The sequence below is a fragment of the Cheilinus undulatus genome, linkage group 7 (assembly GCF_018320785.1).
Source record: "Cheilinus undulatus linkage group 7, ASM1832078v1, whole genome shotgun sequence".
In the NCBI taxonomy this organism is placed as follows: Eukaryota; Metazoa; Chordata; class Actinopteri; order Labriformes; family Labridae; genus Cheilinus; species Cheilinus undulatus.
In genome coordinates, this window is record NC_054871.1 from 17,960,975 (window position 1) to 17,985,148 (window position 24,174).

Sequence of the window (24,174 nt, forward strand, 5' to 3'; positions counted from 1 at the left end):
GTGGCTGCCACACTTGAACTCACCGCTTAAAAAAACCTCGGACAGCTTTTTTTGGCCTACCTTCCCTAAGACCAATCTCACTCCTAGAACAGGCAGTGTATTAACAGAGGTCAGCATTTCTCTGCAGGTACAGCAGCCGTTACTCACACAATGTTTAAAAGCTTTATAATATACAGAACTTTACCCCGATCCTCCAGAGGAACAGAGTATTTTTGTTTTAGCTTTCTTTTTAATTATTTGTAAAAATCCCTGTCCTTTACCCCTGTTACTGCATCAGTAAAAAAAGGTTCAGTCAGAAAATGCAAACTGCAACTGTCCTGCAGAAGGTAATTCAAGATGGCTTGTGAAGAATTAAAATGCTTTTATTTTATATGGCATTTATATTTAAAAATTGCCTATGTGTTGCAACCTTGTCAGACCTTCATGAAGGCCACTTTCAGCATCTTTGAGGTTTTAAATGAATCAATAAGTGCTGTAGCTGTTATTGGTAATGACTTTTTATTCTCCCATGTGAAATATTGTGCCATTGCTGTCCTCTTGTTCATTTACAGTAGCTGTGCCATAACTCCTGTCCTTCATCTTACTGATTATTTCATTGCCTGCTAACTTTGAGCAAACATCAATTAATCAAATGTTACTCAGTCAGAAAGCAGTTGCATGGAGTGCTGCTTGGGTTTTGAAAAATTTTAAACTTGCTTGAAAAAATGTGTGTGTCTCTGGTGCTCTTCAGTGTGGGGATCCATCTTAAAGTTTTGAGGAGATCTGAGGCACTGAGAGGGATTGTTGATAAAAAGCCTTTATTTCATAAGGGCTACAGAATCATAAAAACATGCCAACATGTTTCAGCCATACAGGCCTTCATCAGGGCAGTTACAAAATGGCTGCCAGGCTGCTTTCTTTAAAAGTTCTCAACAGGTCACATGATTACAAGAAGTCACATGATTAAGTCAAAGGTTACACAGGTAAAAGATGTAAAGCAGCCAGTTAAATGTACACATGATGCCTAGGTACATTAAGCACAACAATAATTAGGCATTTCAACAGGCATCCCAGATGGTTGCAGTCAGCCATACACCAGGTTTGAAACTAGTCTTGTTTTAATAGTCAGTTGTGAAACTCACTTTTATTAGCAGGAAAGCAAATTTAAGTGTCACAGAGAGGCTGCACATTATGATTCAATCTGTTGAACCATGTTCAGAGTTCACTGCAGGGCTAAAATAATGTGCTGGTTTTCCACAGAATAGTCAGTCCAGAAAGTTTACACCTGTATTGTATTTGTAATCTGTATCTGACTATAGGATGCTCTGCTCTCAGTAATGGGAAGGAAAAAATTGTATTGGAGCATCCCTATTTCCCACCCATGATCGTACCCACCTGAATGTAATTCAGAACTAAGCAGGTTCCCTTTTTTCTTTTTTTCTTGCTTTTTTAATCTAAGAGCAGATAAGCCCAGAGCAGTGAGATGTATAATGTTGAACCCCATGAAGGTTTGCCACCAGCTTAGCAATGACATTCAACATCAGTCTACAATCAAAGGCAGCATCAGCCATGCAGTCAGGCTGGAATAATAGAAACACCCACGTCTGATAACCCTCTTACAGATACATAGAGTACAATGTACATAAGATAGGCTGCCATGGTAACTGTGAGAGTCTATGGACTTCTCTGAGCTTGAAGTTGTCTCCATGACAATTCTGTGACTCATTTGTCTCTTAACTCCTTTCTCAGTTCATTAAGTGAGGAATATTTGATTAATTAGAACATGGGTATGAGGCCAGCCAATTATGAATACAAATGACCAAGTTTCTCTCGCTAGTTGTTAACCTTCTGTGTTTCTACATGGAAGAATTTCACATTCAGAGGGGCGTGTGTGAGGTATTTTAAGACTGGGACTCACAGGGACTGTTGTAAACAGACATAAAGAAGAGTGCTTGACAATGTAAGGATAGGAGTGAATGAAATATACACAATGGTATGTCCAGGACATTGGTTCCCAGCCTGGGGTCCAGGACAGCCTAGGGGGACGCCAAAGATCTTTGTGGGTAGGTGGGTAAGGCTTTTTCTAAAATCATGATTAACCACTTACTACATACTGTATACAAAGGTCTTCTGGAACATGGGTTCTCAACCTTTTCAGCCTATGACCCCCAAAGTAAAGGTCAAAGACCAGGGACCCCCACTGTACCTGAAGGTGATTGAAGCAGAGTTGAACACAGCCTTGCACATTCACACCAAATTGACATGCTTTTATTTTACATTCAATAAATTTTATGCCAAATTAAAAAAAAAAAAAAAAAAGATATGCCAGTTTTGCCTCAACATGGGGGTCTGGACCCCCTGGGAGTTGCAAGAGGCCTTCCAAAATACAAAGAATACTGATTTTAAATTTTTTATTTTACCCATTTTATTTAAAGATATGTATAGAATTAGTTAAATGTAAAATAAAAACATGGTAATTTGTTGACGCTTATGTTGAGATCAGAAAAATGTTTAAAAAAATCTTCAATATGTTAGGCTGCACATGACTATTCCTGAATATGCACAGCACCTTTACTTGAGGGTCTCAGGAAGAAGTTGAGAATTAATGAAATACACAATTTAAAATCATTTTAAAATATTCTTTGTTTTTAGGAAGGTATGTGGCGACCCCCAGAGGGGTCCCATACTCCATGTTGAGAATGACTCTTCTAGAGGGAAAAAATTACTTTGACTTATTTGTTAACAACGAAACGGTTTAAATCGTTTTTTTTAATGTCAATAACAGGTTTTAATGATAGAAAATGTGTTCCATCCAAAATCTTTATTGTCAGGTCAGAACAGGAAGAAAATCTAAAATTGGAATTTGCCAATGAAATTCTAATCTGAAATCCAAATCTGTAGAATGGTTGTGAGACGTCATGATATTGTTGAATGAACTGAGTAAAGCAGATTGATATCAATAACTTTGACATGGGCAGTGCTGCTGATCCTGTGAACCTCACTAGTCTGCTGCAGTTTAAAAACATACTGATCAATGCTTAGAGAAACAAATTTTCACCCCTAACTTGAGAAAACATCATGCATTTATGCAAAGATGCACATTATTCACATACATAAACATCATTCAACTGCGGCTTAGTGGAGCTCCCTGCCACCAGTTTGAGCTCTCCCATCATTCATGGATGAAAAAAATCCCCTTGAGGTTCTAACGTCCTGTCAGTCAAAGCTGCTAACACAAAGAGGTGCACACATGACACAGAAAAACACACACACTTACTCCCTGCTCTCCCATCCTGCTTCATAGTATCTGTAGGGAGCAGCTGCACTGCATGGCCACTACACAGCCGTCCCTGATAATATAGGTCTATTCACAGCACCCCTCCCATCACAGCCCTGTGTGTGTCTCCATAATGCTGTCCTTCAGCCCCCATTCAAATACCCACAGCAGTCCACAGAAGGAAACAGCCTACAGCTTTAAGAAAACCTCTCGAGTAAAAACAAAAATCAGTCTTCTTTTTTGTCTGAATCATCATCTAACCATTAAGTTACCTAAAGACGGGTTAATGCTGATTTTTTTAAGAATTGCACAAACTTGTATATACTGTATTTGAAACAGTAAACTCATGTTTATTTTCTTGACTTTTCTCATTTAAAACATTTAATCTAATAGGCAGATTCTTTAGATTTCAAGAATGCAAGATTGTGGTGCAGTAATTTATTCACTTGTTTGTTTGGTCAGTGTTTTAGGTTTTTTCCATTATATAGTATTGACTGTATCTGCCTTGTGTGTATTAGCATAACCTCACAGCCATGCTGACAATGATATGACAGCTTGGATTAAGCAGATTCAGCCGACAGTCTTCTCACTCACAGCATTTCCATCTCAGGCCTCATACTGACTGTAGGCTCACAGCTAGAGCTGGGCGCTGCTCGTTCTTCAATGCACAGAAAAATCAGCATGCATCTCATCCTATAAATGATTGATGCATGTGATTCATACCAAACCAGGAAATTCTGATATAATTTTAGATTATCCAGACAAAAGAATACTGGGAAGAGCAAATCAGTGCACAGTGAACATGCGGTAATCCCTAGAAGGCAAAAAATACCATAGACTGTGTAGACGTAGCCTCAGATATAGCACCCACTGGTTTCTAAAGAGGTCATTTGAAGCCCAGTTATGGCAGTTGCCATTTTAGATTTTATGCCTTGCAACAGCTTTTGATCAGTCCAGGAACAGTTAAAGAAGTGAAGGTAGGGCAGGCCTCAAGCCTTCTGGTTAACTGCTACAACACACCCACCTGTCAGTCTACACCATAAAAAACAACCTATAAAATCTACTCAACGACATTAAGGATTACACTTTACAATCACTTTGATTGTGCAAGTTTTACTCAATTTTATGGGTAAATAAATACTGATTTACAAAAAACTGAAAAAATAGTAAAGCACATTATTATTTCTTGATTAATATGTCAAATTATAGTTATTTACTTGCATTCCTGAACAGAAAAATTAGTTTTAGTGGTTGGATGTTATGCTTGATTCATTTCTGACTTCTCAGAGAAGCCCAGTGAGCCGGCTCAAATTTGGGTGAATTCAGTTTGAAATCCCTCATTCCTGTTCAAAATGGAGAGAGCTCACTGAAATGGAGAGCTCACTGAAAATGAAAGAGTCCGTATTAAAGCACTTCATGATGCTGGATGGTCTTTGAGACAAATATGACAGGTGGTCTAATAAATTTGTTGAGCACTGTATGTTGAAATAAAAAAATGCACAATATTCTCCAAGAAAAGATGTATAAATACTTAGTGTTTAGTGGATTAAGGAGATAATTTGTCCAGAATAATCAAAGAGGTCATTTCATTTTTGCAGTTCAGGAAAGGCAAGGCTAACACAAAAAGCAATGAAGAACTTAGTGCTGCACAGCTGTAAATGCACATTTGTGACACACATTGAAGTGGAAAAACGGGCCGCTTATGGTCAGTGAGGTGCATTGTAAGTAGTGTTACAAATTCAACAATAAACTGCTGCCATGACCTGTATTTTTTATAAGTCATCTACCCCACAAATACATATTTGTCAATTTCAAACAGCATTACACACCCTCTTTCTTCTATTCAGCCTTTACAGGTGGCAGAGGAGACGCACATTATAACCTGACCTACATCGTGCAAGGACAATAGACACTACAGAATAATGAATATAAATATATCTGAGCCTGAGCAGCCGGACAGGTCTTCACCTTCATGTGGAGTGACGCTAAATGAAAATGATAGATGGTGATTTCAGGAGGCAGCCCGTCTTTGACCTTTAGCTCCTCTTTACTATGCACCTATAGGGATCTCAGCGTACGCTGTATACATGCTGACATTGTGCTGGAGGAGATTGTGGTAGAGATATTCTTCCTGTTGTTGCTGTTTAACATAAATTGCTGTCATGTGAAATGGGATGTACTGTGCTTTGTACATGCTGTGAGATAACACCTCTCTGTATATTTGGCATCACTCCCTTCTGTGCCTGTTTCATACAAAGTCTATATATCAAACAGCAAAGGAAGATGACCTCATAACCCTCATTTCCTTTGACAATAATCACAATTTGCTTTTAAATTTGAGTTAATGGTGCAAGTTCATAGCTTCCTTACAACTTCGCTCTCCTTGAACATTAAACTGACTTATTTGCTAGTCCATGATTCTTGATATGCCAGGAATCTAAAAAGCCAAATCAGTCAGAAGATTTAGTTCATATTCAGTTCACTAACATTCAAACTACTACACAGAAACAAGATTTTGTTTTTTTAAGCAGGGTGTCAGTGTATAAAAAACAAATAACGAATGCGGCACTGAGGTTATTGGAGCTTTAGAGTCTTCCTCTTCAGTGCCTCTAATCTTTAAATGAATCCATACAAAGCTTGACCCACTGTAGATAAATGTAAATACTGACAAAAGCTTTTTAGTACTGGTCTATTGACAGACTCCACTGAATATTTGTATCTAGCCAGTGAACCGCCTCTAATCTGCCCTGCTAACCACATACTACTCCATATCCCGACACCCATGGCTTTTGGCCAGTTACCAGAGCTAGAAGAAATAATATTTTAATTTGAAAAATGGTGCTTAACAGACTTCTTTGCTGATGTTATTGTGTCACCAGCAGTAGTGTTACTTTAGATTTACATGTCGTATTGTATCATGTAATATCATATTGTGTAATATTTTATCGTCATATTGTCATATTGTATCACATCATTGTATATTTTCAGTTTTGTGCAGCACCTTCTTATTTTGGTGAAGGAGGGGTCATTTTTCTTCCTGTCTTGCACCTTACTTTTACCTGCTATTAGAGTTCTCTGAAACTTTTGAATGTAATTGGATCTGGAATTACAGTACCGCCTGTCCACTGGTCAAATTTCAAAGCTGTACTTGACAAGGCTTACAAGACCAGCATTTTATTAAGTCCTTTCTGTAGACATGAAGGTCAGCAGTATTAGATTATTTGAATAAGACTTGAAAGTGTTTAATAAACAGACAGACGATGCAGTTTTTAAATGTCAGCTTTGATACTGAGATTGGTCGTTGGTGTCATTAATATTGATTGATATTGATTGGTTGACTCTATGTGACGCTGGCTCTTGAATAGTACTGCATATATACAGTAACTGTTATTTTGTTAAATATTTGTTCACTGTGTCCTGTTTCAGTGTCCTGAAAACAATATGGTGAAGCCCCTACCTTTCATCTGTATTCTGAGTTACTGATGAAAATCCTGTCAGCTTCACACCTATAATGTAGCTGTACACTCCCTGCTGTTGGATCTCAGGGGTAGAGGGATGCTGGGAAGCAGTAAAAGGTGAATCAGCCTCCACCTTTGTTTCCAAGTGGCCCCGCTGGCTTTGTTTTTGAGCTGAATGAATTATTAACGGTGGCCTTCTGGTCGTGTTTTTCGTCAGTGTCCGACTCCAAAGGGGAAAGAGCAGCACTGCTGAAAGATCTCCATTGAATGGCTCCTCCTCTTTTGACAGCACGACCGTCTACATGAACTTTTTTTAGTCCTCACTTTGTTCCTTTTTATTTTCAGTTTACTTATCTTTTTTGGGGATTTTCTCATATTTTCCAGCATGTACTGTTTCTTCCTTATGCTTTACAGGCACTTATTTGTCTCTGTGACATAAAAAGAATGGTATCTTAAAAAGATAACCTTAAACTGTACTAAAAAGTAACTGCAACTTCAATAGGTAGGATCAGTTTCCCTAAAATAGAATATTTGTAACTTTGATCGCTTAAATGCTGTTAACAGACAATAGATTTAGGTCACATGGTCCAATGAACACTGTTCAGGAATCAGTGGAAAGGTAGAAGGAGGTAAGTAAGCATGATAAAGCTATCTTCATATATCGGGTATTAGTGATGTTGAAAACAATCATTTCAATGCATTGTGATGCAGATGTGGACGATTGTGCATCGATGCAGAGACAGCTCATAATCTATGCAGACGTACGCTGCTTGTATATTTTCTCCACGTGTCTGGACCTACTATTAATACCAGAATAATGATCTATTTCCCCTCCAAATGGAGATGCTTTCAACACATTTTAACTGTTGTCTATTTTAAATGGTGCAGCTTTTCATGCCTTTGTGGTAGCACTGCTCACACTTGATGCTATTTAACCAATCAAATCCCATATTATTACTCTGCTAGCCCGTCAACATGAAAATAGTCAGAACTTAAGTCTACAGAGAGTAGGCTGCTGACAGAAACAGCAGGAGAAATTAGAAAAGAAGATGGCAAAAGAGGCTTTAATTGAGGATAGACAGACTCTTTTATGCTCATTAGGTACATGACACTTCAAAACCAGCTGTCTGGTATGTTGTAGTACCGTTGTGATAGCTAAATGAGGTAACGTGGAACATAGAAGACAAAACATGCATCCGTGGAGAGAGCGCAACATATGATGAAATGGAAAATAAATGAAATAAGATTCCAATATTCTGCCCATTTTAATTGCCTTTATTCTAAGAGGACAGGACAGTGCATAGTATAGAAAGTCAGGGAGACAGTGGGGAATGACATGCAGCAAAGGAACCATAGGTAGGATTGAACATGTGCTGCCTGCTTTGAAACTAGCTTCCATACATGGGGCATGACCAAACTGCTCTATTCAGTTCCGAAACTATAGGCTCTTTACAGCGAACTTGCCTTTGGGGGCAAGAAGTGATTTCTACACAGAGAAAGGCTATCAAAAAGGCCATGATTTGAGCTGTTTACAACCATGCCTAGCGTTCTAGGTGTGAAAATATATATAGGTTTTCATCTTCAGCTACTTTTGTGTCCCGAAAGTAGTGAAACATTCAGGCAAAAAAATAAAAAAAGTTTTTAAAAATTCACAGAGAAATGGCAGCAGGATTTTTAAATAGTCGTCTAAAGCCTTGATGAGCCACTCATGTATGGTCCGTTTCCACAAAGTGGTCCAGTTTGGCACAGTACAGTTTTGCCATGGTTTGGCCTATTAAACTCTGATCTTACCCATGTTTCACCCATGCTTAGTAGAGCTGGTTGTTTGGCTCCCAAACAGCTCTTCATTTGGTTCCACTTTGGCTTTTTAAATGTGGATTAAATAACGACAAAGGATAGAGGAAAGGAAACTGGCACTCAAATGGGAGCTAGCTACTATATCTAACATAGAAGAGTTGTTGTGTTGCACAGGCTCGTTCATGAATGGCTCATCATCATTAAGTCTCTCACCCCACAGGGCTTAGTCTTTTGATAGTACATCACTGTTTCAATTAAAAGCATGATTGTAACAAAATGAAGATTTTTTTTATGTTAAAGGGCCTCAGCTAGCCTCTTAGCTCATAACAAGACTCTTCAAGGCTCTAGTTTCCCTTCATCTGAATAGATGGCGCTAGATGTGTCAGTTTGGAGGTCTGCAGGACTGAGTATATGAGATACTGATCGACACCACCCCAGGTAAACCAGTAAAACTGTGGTAAACATCACTGTTTTGTAAAGTGTAGGGACTGTACTCAATGTATGTAGAATTTTTTCTGATGATAAGTGCAGCATAGATATCCATTTGGAGCTTTAAAGTATGAACTTCTCTCCATTCCAATTCATTCCTTACAGCTGTCCCCCATTTCCTGACTCCCAACAGACATTCTGGATTCTGGTTGCAAAGAACCTTTATGTGGAAAAAAGGAAAGAAAAATTCTGGTGTTCTTCATTTCAAGTATGTATAAACTAAGATTTGTCATGGCTAAATTCCCTTAGGTACCAGGAGAGTTCGCAAAAACATTTGTAAAATATTGAAATAATTTTACTAAGATGAGTCTGTTGAAGCTGAATAAAACCATCTTTCTCTCTTTAAACTCTAAAGCCAACAGGCCAGATTGAGAGAAAGACATTTTCATTGACCTGAAAGCTGTCATAAACAGGTGTTTCAAAGAATAGACGCAGCTCTTGGTTTAGACATTGTCTGGCTCTTTCTGTAAGGCATGTTTACCTTCTGCTTTTCAGATTATACCTTTGGTCTCATACATGAGTTTCTCTTAGGGATTTGACCAAAAGCTATTAATTAGATAAGAAAAATGTGTACTATGTTACTTGATTACTTTTAAGTTTGTCTTCAGATGAAGATACTTTTAATTCCAAAACCTATAAGCAATAGTAAATATTTTTTTTGGCTCATTGTTGCCGGCCATTTAAATGTTCTTGTGTTTGCTGTTGAGTCTACATGGTGAAAAGCCTGACTGGTATAATTGGCTTGCTTTGTGTTGTGTTTGCACCAGACAGTCTTCCAGGAAGAGGTGAAGTGCAGGCCTATTTCCCGTTTTAGCCATTTACCATCAGCCTTCTAGCCTGTCTACCTTTGTTGTTCCAATAAGAAATTGTAATTAAAAAACAACTTATAAAGTTTATACGGATTTTTCCACCCCATTAGCCTTCCCAGCCACCATACATGACAGTATTTTTTCCACACACCCTCCTGCTCAGCCAATTTGCTGTTACTTGATCCTCTTTATCATTCAGTGACCAGAGGATGCTCCCAACCGGTCAGGATGCTGAGCAACTGTAACCAAGGGACAGGGAAATCTGTGCTGTGCTGTCTGTTACATTAAGAGTAAAATAAAGTGTCAAGATCAATATAAAGCCTCATCAAAAAAAGGGACAGGATTTTGTCAGGATTAGCTCGCCAAGATGGGATTATATTCAGGTGATACATGACCAGTGTATGACACTTGTGTGTTTAACAGCAGCAAGCTGTGGCTCATTACCACACACATTCCCTTTTCCCTGGACATAGGGGCAGAGTAAGAAGCAGGATTTTATTTTTTCAGTATGTTGATTATTAAATGTTTTTGCTGGTGTGTGTGAATAAATGAAATAAGCATATCTTTTAGAAGACATAATGAGGCTAGGTAGATGTAAGGAGGAAGGAGCTGAGAGGAAGAAATGGGAAAAAATAGAAAGGGAGAAAAGCACAGGGTTTTAGTTAATAGAAAACTGACTGTGAGAGATAAGCAATATGTAAATAGGAAATGTATCCAAATTTACCTCTAGGAAAAAGCCAGTGTGAGGGACAGAATAATGTGGCAGAGAGCCTCAGGTGCAGCTGGAATGGGAGGAGGCGGGGCAATGAGCGAGAGGCTGAGGGATAGGGAGCGAGAAAATGGGAGGTTTTGTGTGTGATGTGTGTGTGTGTGTGTGTGTGTGTGTGGAAAGAGGGAGAGAGAGAAATTGAGTGTGCGAGCTAGAGTGATTGCGTGGAGAGGGAGGGAGAGAAGTGTAAGCCAGTCACAGCATCTCTCCTTCTCACTGCACCAGGGCTGAGGGACTCTTCGTCCCCTCGCTTCCCTCGCTGCAGTTTTAAGTCATTTCCATCAGCACAGTCATCTTTTTTTGTCCTGCTTTTTATTTGCTGCTTTTGACAGATGCCTTGCCTACAGCTCGCTCTCTACAAAGGAATCTAAGGATTTTATTAATTAAAAATGTGGGGGGGCTTGTTTAACGGAATTGAAAGGGGGACGTTTGCAGAGGACAGCGATTAAAACTGGGACTCTGACCGGGACTTTGTCCTCTCTTTATGCTGCCAGAAAGGATTCCCCTTTCGTCATGCTGCCAATTTTTTGGTCAGAGGACAAGAATATTGCGAGAGGAGTTGTAGGACCAAGTGCACATTCAAAGGACTAAAGCAAGTTAGACAATCTACGCTTGCATTGAGCACTTGAACACTTTGCTTATCCTCTCTTTAAAAAGCTTCAGAATGTGACAAGTTTAAAGGATGAATAAGTAGGATTGTGGATTGATCCCCCACCTTTCTCTGCAAGCGTCTGCCACAGGATTGCCAAGGAGTCAAAGTGAGTGGAGCGCTGAGTAATTCAGCTGGCCTCTCATTGCTCCAGGAGAGTCCCTCCACCTGCCTGCATGACATTCAACACGTTCATCAGCTGCTGAAGCTTTTCATTTGTTTTGTCTTTTGCGACTTGCAGTCCAGAGCACTGAGAGGCAAGTTTGCATTGGATTTTGCCATTCTGAATAGTTTCTTTTTACAGCAGAACCCATCCAACCCTTGTTTTTTACCTCAATCCTGCCGAGGGTTGCCTTGTAAACACATTTTCCCCCCAGCGCCATGTGTGCTGAGAGAGCTGTGACATTATCTCCTGCGGAGATCCCCATGTTGTTCTAGCCTGTGTCTGTGTTTTGATTCAGACAATAGCTGGGCATACAGGGGCTCCGGACACTGACCAGAGGACCACCAAAATAAGGGAAGCCTGCAGTTACATAGTAAACACTGTAGCACCCATGGCACAGTGAAACTTTGGATTGAATTATTGGACTGAATTACTGAGATGGATTTAATTTTCTTCTCAAGACTTTGGAATATACATAGGGAGACTTTTTTTGTCATCCCGGTCAATTGTTGCTTACGTTTTCTTTTGGTAGACAGCTGCCCTTAAATAATCTGATCAGTAGAAGTCACAAAAGTCATTCTTGAGGACCCTCGTGCTTTGTGTCATGCATTAACTTCATCATATGGTGTCTTCTCTCGCATCCAATGTACTCTCTGCCTTTGTAAGGACAGTTTATGCCCTCAGCCTCCTCGTGGCAACCCTCATTAGAATCAGGACATGAGGCCAAAGGCTGGCAGGCAAAGCAGCATTGGAATTCGCCTTTTGGATAGATGCTGTCCCCGACACAAGGGGGTCCACTTGGTCTACTGAAGGAATACAGACCTTTCCCCCCCCCCATCCCTGACCGTTACTCACTCACGACTTCACTGGCCATGAGTAATTGGGAAAGGAGAGCTAAACAGGTTGTCCTACCCTCCCAGAGGCTGTATTGATTTTCCTCCACTCAGTGTTCATTTGATTGAGACTCAGCTATGTGAGCGTTAAGACTGAGCGTGATAGAGAGAACTGAGCTCCATTAACTGCGGGAGGCTGCAGACACCCAGTGAAGAGCAGGTAGGGGGCAGGTGGTTCTCTAGTTTCAGGCCAGCTGCCCTATTGGTGACACACCAAAAACCTGACCCACCTGGATAGTACCTAGAACAATGAACCAGTCTGAACTGATAGTAGAACCCGCGTTCACTGCCAACAGCAGCCATGGAGACTTCTTTCCTGGCATGGCCTCCAATCACTCCTGCCCCTTGGGCTGGGGGCTGAATGAAGGCGTGGAGGCTTGTGTCCTGGAGACTGCTGTCATTGTACTCCTGACAGTGCTCATCATTGCGGGGAACCTGACGGTGATCTTTGTATTCCACTGTGCCCCGCTACTGCATCACTACACAACGAGCTACTTCATCCAGACTATGGCCTATGCTGACCTGCTGGTGGGTCTTAGCTGCCTTGTTCCCACCCTGTCTCTGCTCCACTACCCAGCAAGTGTCCAGGAGCCTATAACATGCCAGGTCTTCAGCTATGTCATCTCAGTTCTGAAGAGCGTTTCAATGGCCTGCTTGGCTTGCATCAGCGTGGACCGCTACCTTGCCATAACTAAACCTCTATCGTACAACCAGCTGGTGACACCATGCCGGCTACGAGGCTGCATCACCCTAATCTGGGTCTACTCCAGCGTGGTTTTCTTGCCTTCCTTTTTTGGATGGGGTAAGCCAGGCTATCATGGGGACATTTTTGAATGGTGTGCCCACTCTTGGCCCACCTCTGCCCTTTTTACAGGCTTTGTGGTGTGCTTGCTCTATGCACCTGCTGCGCTTGTAGTGTGTTTTACCTACTACCACATCTTTCGCATTTGCCAGCAACACAACAGAGAGATCAGTGAAAGGCGGGCACGCTTCCCAAGTCAGGAGATGGAGGCTGGGGACGGGGGTGGCAGTGGGCATCATGGAGGACATGGACCAGATCGACGGTATGCGATGGTGCTCTTCCGCATCACCAGCGTTTTCTATATGCTTTGGTTGCCCTACATAATCTATTTTCTGCTAGAGAGCTCCCATGTGCTGGATAGCCCCGCTCTCTCCTTCATCACCACCTGGCTGGCCATCAGCAACAGCTTTTGCAACTGTGTTATCTACAGCCTTTCTAATAGTGTGTTTCGCTTAGGCATGCGTAGGCTCTCACAGACAATTTGCTCCTTCAGCCACTGTGCAGCCGATGACAGAGACTTTGGGGAGCCTAAACCGAGGAAGAGGGCAAACTCATGCTCCATCTAAAGAGAGGACGTTGGAAACATAGATCTTAACAAGCTTAGCTGCTAGTTTACTGTAAATGAAACTGGCAGGGCTTAATTAAACAGAAAACACTGTCTGTTGTATTGGTCTGCCAGCTGACACCTGTGACATTGCCTTGGTCTCAATAAACTGTGGTGTACTGCATTAAAAGCTTTTCAAGGAGATGGGGGCAATGTCTGAACAGAGATTAAATGAGATGGGCACTCTGTTATAGCTTTTATCCTATCGTAAGTGACTAAAATGTTGATCACTTGGAGAGCAGTGTCCCCATGACTTTCTCAGCCTTCACATCTCACTGTATGCCATCAGCCGGTTCAGACATGGATAGAGACAAAAATGTAAACTCAAAACCTGCCAGTATTTCCTTAGACAACAAATGTGACCACACTATCCATGCCTGTTAAATGTCTGTGGTTTTGAATTGGAAACATATTACATATGAATGACATTTCTGTATTACCTAGACTGTCAACACCAGTGTCAAGAATATCTACGCTTCATTGTGCTTAAAGCACTATTTAAAGGTGATAATGGATATTAAACTGTTGGACAACACTGAGGCACATTTATGACAGTTATTATGCTGCTTATAATTAACAGATGGTGTATGGCCCTGACTGTTTTCAGAAGAAAGTGAGCTTTATTCCTGCTAAACTATGTGGTGTTGAATCTAAAACTTTTACACATGTACTAAAGCCTTTTTTCTGTTAAAAGAGAGATTTGCAAATCCCATTTGACACTTGGTTGTAAGTAAAGCTGTTAACATCAATCTCCTACTCTACATGGTATGTAATCTTTAATAGTTAAACCCCAATAAGGCACTACATAGTTATGCAAAGCATACTCATTAAAACAGCATTTTAACAAAGACTGTATAAGTAATCGACAGTGTCAAAATCCTGCAATCTCCACAACAGAAGTCAACTAACAGAATTACCATTAACTCAATGTTAACACATTTGACACATTACTAACCAGTGTGACCTTTCTGAGTTTTTCTGGTGATAATATGCTGCTACCATTGTTTACATACTGAAGAAGCGGCTAACTTTGGTTTCACCAACCTAAACTAAAAAAGGACTTTTTTTCCAGTATTCAGACCAAGGATGTGTTCGGTTGGCATGAGGCCTCTATATTAAGGGCAGTGAACTGACACTTCGGACGGATAATCAGGCAGCACAACATTTTTTTTCCCTTATGAATTCAATCAGCCCATGGGTTCCAGGATTCCCACCATTGCAGTGGCATTCCTGATGCGACAGTGTTGTGAGTATTCTGCTAACAATTTGAGGCATGGTTGCCCATGACAGCCATTTATAACCAGGAAATAAATATTTCAGACCCTGCTGCCCTGTAAACTGAAGGCCATGTACGCTGGATGATTAACAAGCAGGAATGGCAAAACAGAATGTCATACTCTGATTGAGAATTTTTATTAGTATGAACAATGCCAAGGATGCTTTTGACACAGATGTGTCCATAATTAACTGACTTAAAAATAGCATTTTTTTATAACATATTTGCCTTTGAGCCTCTTTTAAACTTGCCATGAAGAATAAATGAAGAAATAGCAGGGGAAATCTGAAGAAGCTACTGATTGAGACTGTAATGGATTGATTTCCAAGCACTGGAAGGCAAGTGATGTGTCTGGAGATAACCTGACATGCCAGATCAACTTTTTCATGTATATATTGCATTGATATATTTCACATTCATCTGGGAAACCTTCCATAGAGAGCATTTGGGTGGGTAGGACTTTTAAAATAAATTCTTGGAAGGTGATTGGGCGATTTTTCTGTCTGTTACACTCATTACGGCCAATCAACAGATAAGACAGAATTACGTTGTACGCATGAGCAGCTCCACCAGTATAGTCAGCCTGACAGGCAAATTCTGCTGTAGTGCATGAGCAGTGGAGTATGATATGGATAAAATTTTATGCCATGGCTGGCCGGGAGAAGAGCGAAGACATCCTCTACGCAGGGAAAATCTTATAGTCTGGCTCTTGCTTTAATAAAGAAATGTGCCCCAATTATGATAAAATTGACACGTTTTTGCTGCTAATAGCTTCAGCAGTTGTAGATATTATAAACAGTAATACTCAACCTCCCAGATAATGATCGCAAACCCATGCTGAAGCAGGTCAAGAGAAGGCAAAAACATGTTTTTTGTCTTGAAAGCTTTTGGTATGGCTCTTTGATCTTGCTTTAATGGAAAATTATGGTGCAGTTCTGATAAAACTGCTGCAACATCACAGCTAATTGCTACACGCTTGTGGCTGCCATTGCTATTGGCTTTCAGTACAACTAAACCCAGCCTGTAATTTCCACCTTGTTCTCCTCAAATGGCAGCGATCAGCCCGGACTGTGTTCGGTTTGGAACAACCTGTGCTGAATTGGCGCTTTTCAAGGAAAGACTTGCAAATCCATCTGCTTTGCAGGGTTAATAACTGTGATGTTCGATTTTTACAGATCTGACATGACATGCTTAGCCTTTTTATACATTCAGAACCTTCAGAAGATCATCTTGTCAAGATTTGTCGAATTCCCTTGCTAGATAATCCTCATCACATTTTAATTTTAGCCTTGTGTTGCTAATAACAGAAGTTACTGCCCTTAAACTGCCGGCCTCAATGTCTTCTGGACTTCTCAGTGCTTTTCTGGATGATCACAGTAGTATTCAAAGGGCATCAATCCTTAATGGATGGTTTTGAGTTTCTTATTAGATATGAGTAGTTAACTGTGTTCCACTGAGGTACTTACGCTGTGTTTATTTACTGTATACATTCCAGCTTGCTAAAATCTTCAGACTGTTTCCAGACCAGGGCTTTGGATATACATAGATTTAAGTGCAAATGATGTGTGTGGTTAAAATAACTTGCACACTGCCTTTGGTTACGGCGCTCATTCTTTGCTGCTGAACAGTAGTGCAGTCATTCCAGTCAGTTTACCTTGTACATTCCCTTGATCATTGGATTAGCGTCTGATGATAATTCATTTCACATGAACACAGTCAAGTACTGTCGCCACTGGCTTATACTGATGTCCCTGTTTTCTTATGTATTTGCATATTTGTAGAGTATATTGTTGAGCTAGAAACAGCAAACCCAGCCCCTGGATATTGTATCTGCATTCTCTGCAGCTTAACAGTTCCCTGTGAAAGTCATTCCTCCTTTTAAAGCTGCATGAAGTGATTTGCAACTACAAGGGGCAGTCACACTCTTACATAATAAGAATTTAGTTTAGTGCATAAGGAGTGTGTTAGAAAGTCATTTCAGGCACATCCAGCAGGACCAGAGTGAAATGAGTGTTTTATTTCAGGGTCTTTCTGGCCTTCATATGAATGTAAGACAGTATAGCTCTAATGCCACGGATTGGTACACAATCATCACCAACAGAATATCATACATGTCTGAGGTTTTCTACATGTGCATTGTCAGCAACTTTTGTATTTGCACTCATGTGCTGGCATTGTTCTGGTTTCTCGGACGACTAAAGAAACCAAATCTATGAAATAATTACTGAGATTTAAAGCTGCTAAAAAAGTTGTTGATTCTTAGTGGGATCATCAGCGTTCATCACCCTTTAACATAATCAGAAGTTGTTTGGTTTTGTTTTGTGTGAAAAAATTGCTTTATGCAGCTTTAAAGCATTACATATTTTTTTGTAAACGTGCCTAAAGATGTTTTTTAATAGAAAAGTGAAAAAAAAGATGTCGAGAAATAATTATTATTACATTATGGACATGCTGCACTTTTTAAAAGAGTTTCAAGCTACACAGACATACATCGTGACTGTGTACATTTGTATATTGTTGTTTTGTTTTCCATGACTTTGTGATAACTGCTTGGGGGTTTCAAAATGAGCCAAGACAGGGCCAAGTCATTCTTTTTTCACAGTTATCTGTTGATTAGAGAGTACATGTCAAACCATCTTCATCGACGTCATATCTGTAAGATAAGAGGAGATCACAAATTCATCAAAAACCTTGCGAATTTCTGTTTATAGCCATATGATCTGGCTTATACACTGAAAAACTGTAGGGACCTACAGCAAAGTTGTGTCAAATAATGTACGTTACAATGATGATATTTTCATTATTTTGATAGCTTGTGTTTTTGGTGCTTGTGTGGAGCATAGTGCAGTGGGGTAGTAGAAGAAATTAATCTGAAATAGTGCTGTATTAGCTTCACAATGTGGTGTCAAAAACACAAAACACAACATTATATGACTAGATTAAGCAGTCGTCTGTGATAGGCTAAAAACTAATGGCTCTGTTAATAACGTTTGATTTAAAAAAAGGGATATTCCATTCAAGTAAAAATTTTCTTATTTGGTCAGCCATTAAACTAATTGTCATTTCTTTAATTGGCTGTTCCACATCTGGTGAAATTCTTGTCTAGTTTAAAGATCTAAAACTCAGAGCCATTGAATGAATATTTAAAAAGTAAGTTGTTTATTTGTGGCTGTATTACACAGGCCAATCTCAAGTGGTAGAAAAACAAAACTGAGGAAACAATTTGATCTACTTTAAAGTGCATTTATCTTAGCGTTTCAATCAATTAAAGGATGTATATTTATTTATTGAATTATGTTTAAAGCTTACACAATATACTGTATATTGGTATACTGTATATAAAGTGTGTGTATCTGTTTTTATTTTGATACAGCCAAAATATTTGACATTCTGACAAGGGTATGGCAAATCTTTTTGTGTTTAATATTCTAGGCTGCTGATGTTTTGAGTAGGAGGCAGAGTGTGTCAAACTATACAGCATATATTTTTTTATTTTAAATTTTGTCAAAGGCTATGGTTTTGTTGTTTCTGCCAACTCAATAAAGATGAAAGAGTAGACATTTAAATCTGTGTACTGGCTTTGTGAAATTGATGTTTTATGTGGACATAACCATCGGTTAGCCTTCATCCATAACCAATAGAACTCAACAGAACTTTTATGAATGAGACTTATTTTTAAAGAATAATCTAGATGGCAGGGATGTGGTTGTGGGATTAATGGCTAGCTACCAGTTTGCATCATGAGATGAATTTAATGCACAGCAGCAGTTGATTTAGTAAAGTCATGATAGAGATATGATACAATATGTTACAATTTGTAATGTTACAAACATTAAATGTTACATTATGTGATATTACACCAATATGACAGGATCCAATCTGATGTAATACAATAGGTCACCTTTCGTTATGCTACGTTACAGCATTGTATGTTACGAAATGTTACATTACATTATGTTACAGTGCGATACATTATAATATGATATGTTAAGTTACAACACAAGTAGTTAATGTTGATTAACATCAAGTTATTATTCGATAGGATAGATCTGATCCAATAAAATATTATAGGTTACATTACCTTTCATTAGGACACGATACGATAAGTTACTAGCAATTAATGTTACGTCACATTATATTACATTATTTTGCGACAGGATACAATCCGATCTGATGCAATATGATAGGAAAAGATACCTTACATTATGTTATATGATGGTAAGATCCAATGTAACATGTTACATGTTACATTACAATATTTTTTGATAGGCTCGATCTAACAGATTATGATAAGTTACATTAAGTTATGTTATGATATGTTGTGATACACTTCAATATGTCACAAGCAATTAATATCACGTCATACATTAGGTTACTTTTTATATTTGGTGTTGCATTATTTTTTTGATTGGATACAATCTGATCTGATGCAATACAAGGATAGATAGGATAGAATAGGATACTTACGATACATTGTATTACAGGACGTTATGATATGATGCATATGTTACAAGCAGGTCATGTTATGTTACAATACGTCAAATTATTTTTGATAGGCTCTGGTATAATATTAAAGGTAATATCACGCCATGTTCTGTGACATCTCATTAATTTACGTTAAATTATAAGTTACAATACATTAAGAGAAGATATTGTAATGTCATACTATGACACGTGATGTTACATTATGTTACATAGCAGTAATTTTTGATAGGGTATAACCTGATCTGATACAGTATGATAGGATAAGATATGTTGTGTAAAGATATGTGAAGACCGTATCCAATGCAATACATTAAATTAGGCTACATTATAATCACAATTTTTTTTTCGACAGTCTCTTACAGATTTTGATAGGTCATGTTATGTTAAGTTATGGTATGTTACGCTACATTAAACCACGTTACGATATGTTGTGATAAACTTTGGTATGATATGAAAAGTTAATATCACGTCATATTAAATTAGGTTAAGTTTTGTTACCCAACGTTGCATTATTTTTTGATTGGATACGACCCGATCTGATATTACATTATACTCCAGGACATTATGATATGATACAATATGTTACAATACGAGCAGTTAGTTACATTATGTTACTTTATTTTTTGATAGGATTAGATACAATATTATAGGTAACATTACACCATGTTATGTTACATCACATTCATTTATGTTACCTTAGGATATATGTTACGATATGGTAGGAGCAGATAATGTAATGTCATATTAAGACATGTGACGTTACATTATGTTAGATAACATTTTTCGATAGGATATAACCTGATCTAATACAATAGTATAGGTTAAGTTACCTCCTAACTTCTTTTCACCACGTCTGACGGTGTCCTGCTGTCACCAGTTTCTTTGGCCAGTTTGCTTAACATAATTCTCTCCTTCCTATTAAAGCACCAATTTGAGTGACCATGATGTAGGGGCACAGTAGGTTAGATAGCATTCTGGAAATCTGTTCAAAGCACTTGTTATTTTCTAATCAAATATGGAATATATTTTGCGCCACCTATAGAGGGATATACAGTATGTGCTTGAATAAGGTGGGTCTTGGTTTGGATAAAATGGGTCTTTTTCTATTTTCTGTTTAGTGTGCACACAAGTTTAAGCATCATGGCGCCTGCTCAAAGTCATCCACACTTCCACAACAACAAGTCAGAGAATAAGAGGCTTTTATTGTTTGAATGATGAAACATTTTTCTAGTCTAAAGTTGTTCCTCATCATTGATTATCTCAATGATTGCAGTTAGGGACCAGAATTTATCTTAGATTACAGTGTGTCCTGACCACATGCACAAGCATCGGTGAAAAATCAGACAGCTAGACAGAGCTTGCTATACAAAGTAGAGACGGTTCTGTATTAATGACATCCATATGCGTGTTTTGCTCTGTGTCAACAAGGAGGCAGAACTATGAGACTCACAGCTGTCAAAGGCACTTCAGTACAAAGCATCTCACTTCCGTTTTTACACATTCCACCAATGAGGTGTGGAGAGCAAGCCTACAGAATATCTGATGGTAGCATGCAGTTCAAATGTCAGCACTAATAATGGCAGTTTTCATTGATATATGGAGAAACAAGTGATATATAAAAGTATTGAGGTATTGATATTTTGACGTACTTGATTCTGCTGTCTCTTGTGTGATTTTTAAAGGAGTAATGTTCTTAGACTGTAAATAAACTGAGTGGAACCAAAGCAGAGATTTCATGTTAAGGCCTTGGTCTAATCATTATCCTCTTTGCTGGCAGACAGCTGATCTGGTGACATTTGCATGGTAACTGCTTTGTTAGCCTTTCCTTTAGTCGGTGCATACTACTATGTCCTCTCTCTGTGAGAAGGCTGTCCTCATTATAAAACCTGATCCTCGTTCCCTTGGTTTTAAATTGGCCTTTGGATTTCATGCACTTACTTTGATTGCTGCAGGTGTTTTAAGACAGTCACTACCCCATTGTCTTGACTGAGATGAGTGAAAGAAAAACAAAAAGGGGGAGAATAGGGAGAAAGAGCACTGCGTCACAAAAAGGAATGAGAAAACAAGCTGCGAGATTGATGTTGGAGGAGCGCAGACAATAAATATTTAAGATGAAAAGTTAGGGATGAGTTACAGAAGTACAATGTTATAAAGATGTTGAAGATTATTTTTAGGTTTTCTGTATAGCATCATATCTTTTGTGTTTTTGTTCAGTGTTTTTTTATTTCATCATCAGCAGACAGCTTTTGGATGCTTTACCATATTTATCTCAGTTTTTATGACTAGTTTTGGATTTCCAAAAATGTGTATCTCTTCTTTCTACCCGACAGCTTTTCATCAGCACTATTTGCCAAGAGCCAGAGCAGCTTCTCAGTCCAGGCCTGCTAAATATTCATGACTGACACTATATCAGGAATTCCCTTTTATTACCACAAATGGCAGCACTCGCCTCACTTCCTCTTTCACTTTCTATTCTGCCACTTTCCTCCTCCTCCTCTTTCCGTGCTGATTGAGAAAGGACCAGCTGACCCTTCTTGGAGGTGGGAAAGTCATAATTGGAAAGGAAGCCAGTTCCTGCCTCTTTGTGCTAATGGTGGAGTCTTACGGCGCCCACAAAAAAGCCTTTAATGACATAAGGAGGACACACTTACACACACCAACACACCCTCATGTATATTGCATGGCCTCAGTCACAGTCTTTAGAATGATGCCTGCGATGGTGGCTCAATAGCTGACAGGTGTTGATCTAGGCGTAGCTAATGCTGTGCTGTTACGGATTGTAATGTGAAGTGTAAATATTAATTTTTCATTAAGACTAAGACTACATTTCCTCCAGTGCCCTTAAGATTTTTTTTTTTTTTTTTTTTTTTTTTTTTTTTGGCTGAGGTGCTTGGATAATGTGCCCATATGACCATCAAGTTGTCAGAGGTTATCCTCTAGGGACTGGCTGTTTTTACAGAGTTTATTAGCAGTTCATTTAATACCAAGATTTCACTAAATTAAAATTAAAGGTAATATCTTGGTGGCTTGGGCTGTAAAGTCAGGGGGACAACAGTATTCAAATGGACAAATCCTCAGCAACCATGCATGTTTGTACAGAGGTTCATGGTCACCCATAATTATCATTGAAAAAAGTAAAATCACCCTACAGGTGCATCTAAAAAAGTTAGAATATTTCTGTGATTTAATTCAATAAGTGATACTTCTGTATATTTTATATTCATTATTACAAAGTAAAATATTTAGGGACTTTTTTTGTTTTAATCTTAATGAATAAGGCTTACAGCTCACAAAAATCTACTACATTGAAATATTAGAATATAAAAAAAACATCAGTCCAGAAGAGGGTTTATAATACAGAAATGTTGACCCTCTGGGAAATGAGGCTCATTTATACACTCAGTAACTGGCTGGAGCTTCTTTTGCACAAATTACTACATCTATGTCACATGAAGGAGCCAATCAGTCCGTGAAGCTGCTGGGGACTGATAGCAGCCTTCAGCTCGTCTGTATGGTTGAGTCTTGTATCGCTCATGTTTTTCCTTGATAACACCCCAGAGATTTTCTATAGGGTTCAGGTCAGATCAGTTTGCTGGCCAATTAAGCACGGTAAGACTGTGGAAAGTTGCCCTCAGTCATGTTGCTTGTGCACCTTTTCTTACCACACTTTTCCCTTCCAGTCAGCTTTTCATGAATATGCTGTGATATAGCACTCTGAGAACAGCCTGCCCTTTCAGCAGTGACCTCATGGCTTATCATGCTGGTGGAGGATGTCAGTAATTTGCCCTGTGGACAGTCCTCTAGCCAGCAGTCTTCCCCATGATGGCAGTTGTGTACTGAACCAGAGTGAGAAAATGAAGGTTTAGGAAACCTTTGCAAGTTTGCAAAATTTCCACAATATTATAATATTTGAGATAGTGGATGTTTGATTTTTATGTCTTAGTATATATCACGTTGTATGAGAATAATCTATGATTTCTGGAAGTTTCTGCTGTAAATCATGGGGAAAAAAGAACTTAAACTTGCTATTAATTTTTCGAGCTGCACCTGCATTGATACAGGGATACCTCAGGGCTCTATCTTTGGTCCACTTCTGTTTTTGTAAGATGGCTAGGTTGCCCTCTCTTGTATTAAACAGCATTTTTAAAAAAACTAGTGTCTGAGCTACTTAAAAGGGACTGCAGCTGTTTGATAATGTTACTAATTAACCAGGGCAGGAGATTACAAGAAAAACTGTTTCTATGTATGTAATTGTAATGGGTCATTCTGTATTTTCTTTCTTTTTATTGTATTGCTGCAGGGTGCCCCTAGAAAAAGAGTTCTTTATCTCAGTGGGTTCTTCCTGCTAAAAAAAAGGATGAATAAGTAATAAATAAATGTATAAATAATTGTATTACTATCATTTTCTTTTGTACTATAAGGTACTTATAAACCTTTGAAAAAATAGTGATAAAAATAATGATAATGGTCGCACTGCATCATCATGGGATGACTGTACTCTGCATCTCTGCATAGTGCACAGTAGGGACTTGACATTTTAATCACAAAAACGTGTCTTTTATTTTACAAATGGTACCAACTCTCTTGTTGCCATAGTTGCAAAAGAGGTTGCATTGTCCATTCAGGGACAAACCTATTTCATGTTAAATCACCACAGAAGTAGACCTGACAGACCTGAACTCTGTCAATGTGCCCCACAGTAATAAAGTGAACACTTACCTGCA

At 38.9% G+C, this 24,174-nt stretch overlaps 2 protein-coding genes across 3 annotated transcripts in view; both read left to right on the forward strand.

The window, feature by feature from the left end:
• Positions 1-24,174, forward strand: part of rabgap1l (RAB GTPase activating protein 1-like) — a 172,556-nt gene that overhangs the window by 46,702 nt on the left and 101,680 nt on the right. The window lies entirely within an intron of this gene.
• Positions 9,111-17,649, forward strand: gpr52 (G protein-coupled receptor 52). Its single transcript, XM_041792374.1, has 2 exons — positions 9,111-9,208; positions 11,307-17,649. The coding sequence occupies exon 2, from the start codon at positions 12,533-12,535 to the stop codon at positions 13,649-13,651; it is 1,119 nt and encodes a 372-aa protein (XP_041648308.1). The 5' UTR covers positions 9,111-9,208; positions 11,307-12,532; the 3' UTR covers positions 13,652-17,649.

Coding starts and splice junctions, on each gene's coding strand:
- gpr52 (XM_041792374.1), top strand. CDS start 12,533: ATGAACCAGTCTGAACTGATAGTAGAACCCGCGTTCACTGCCAACAGC.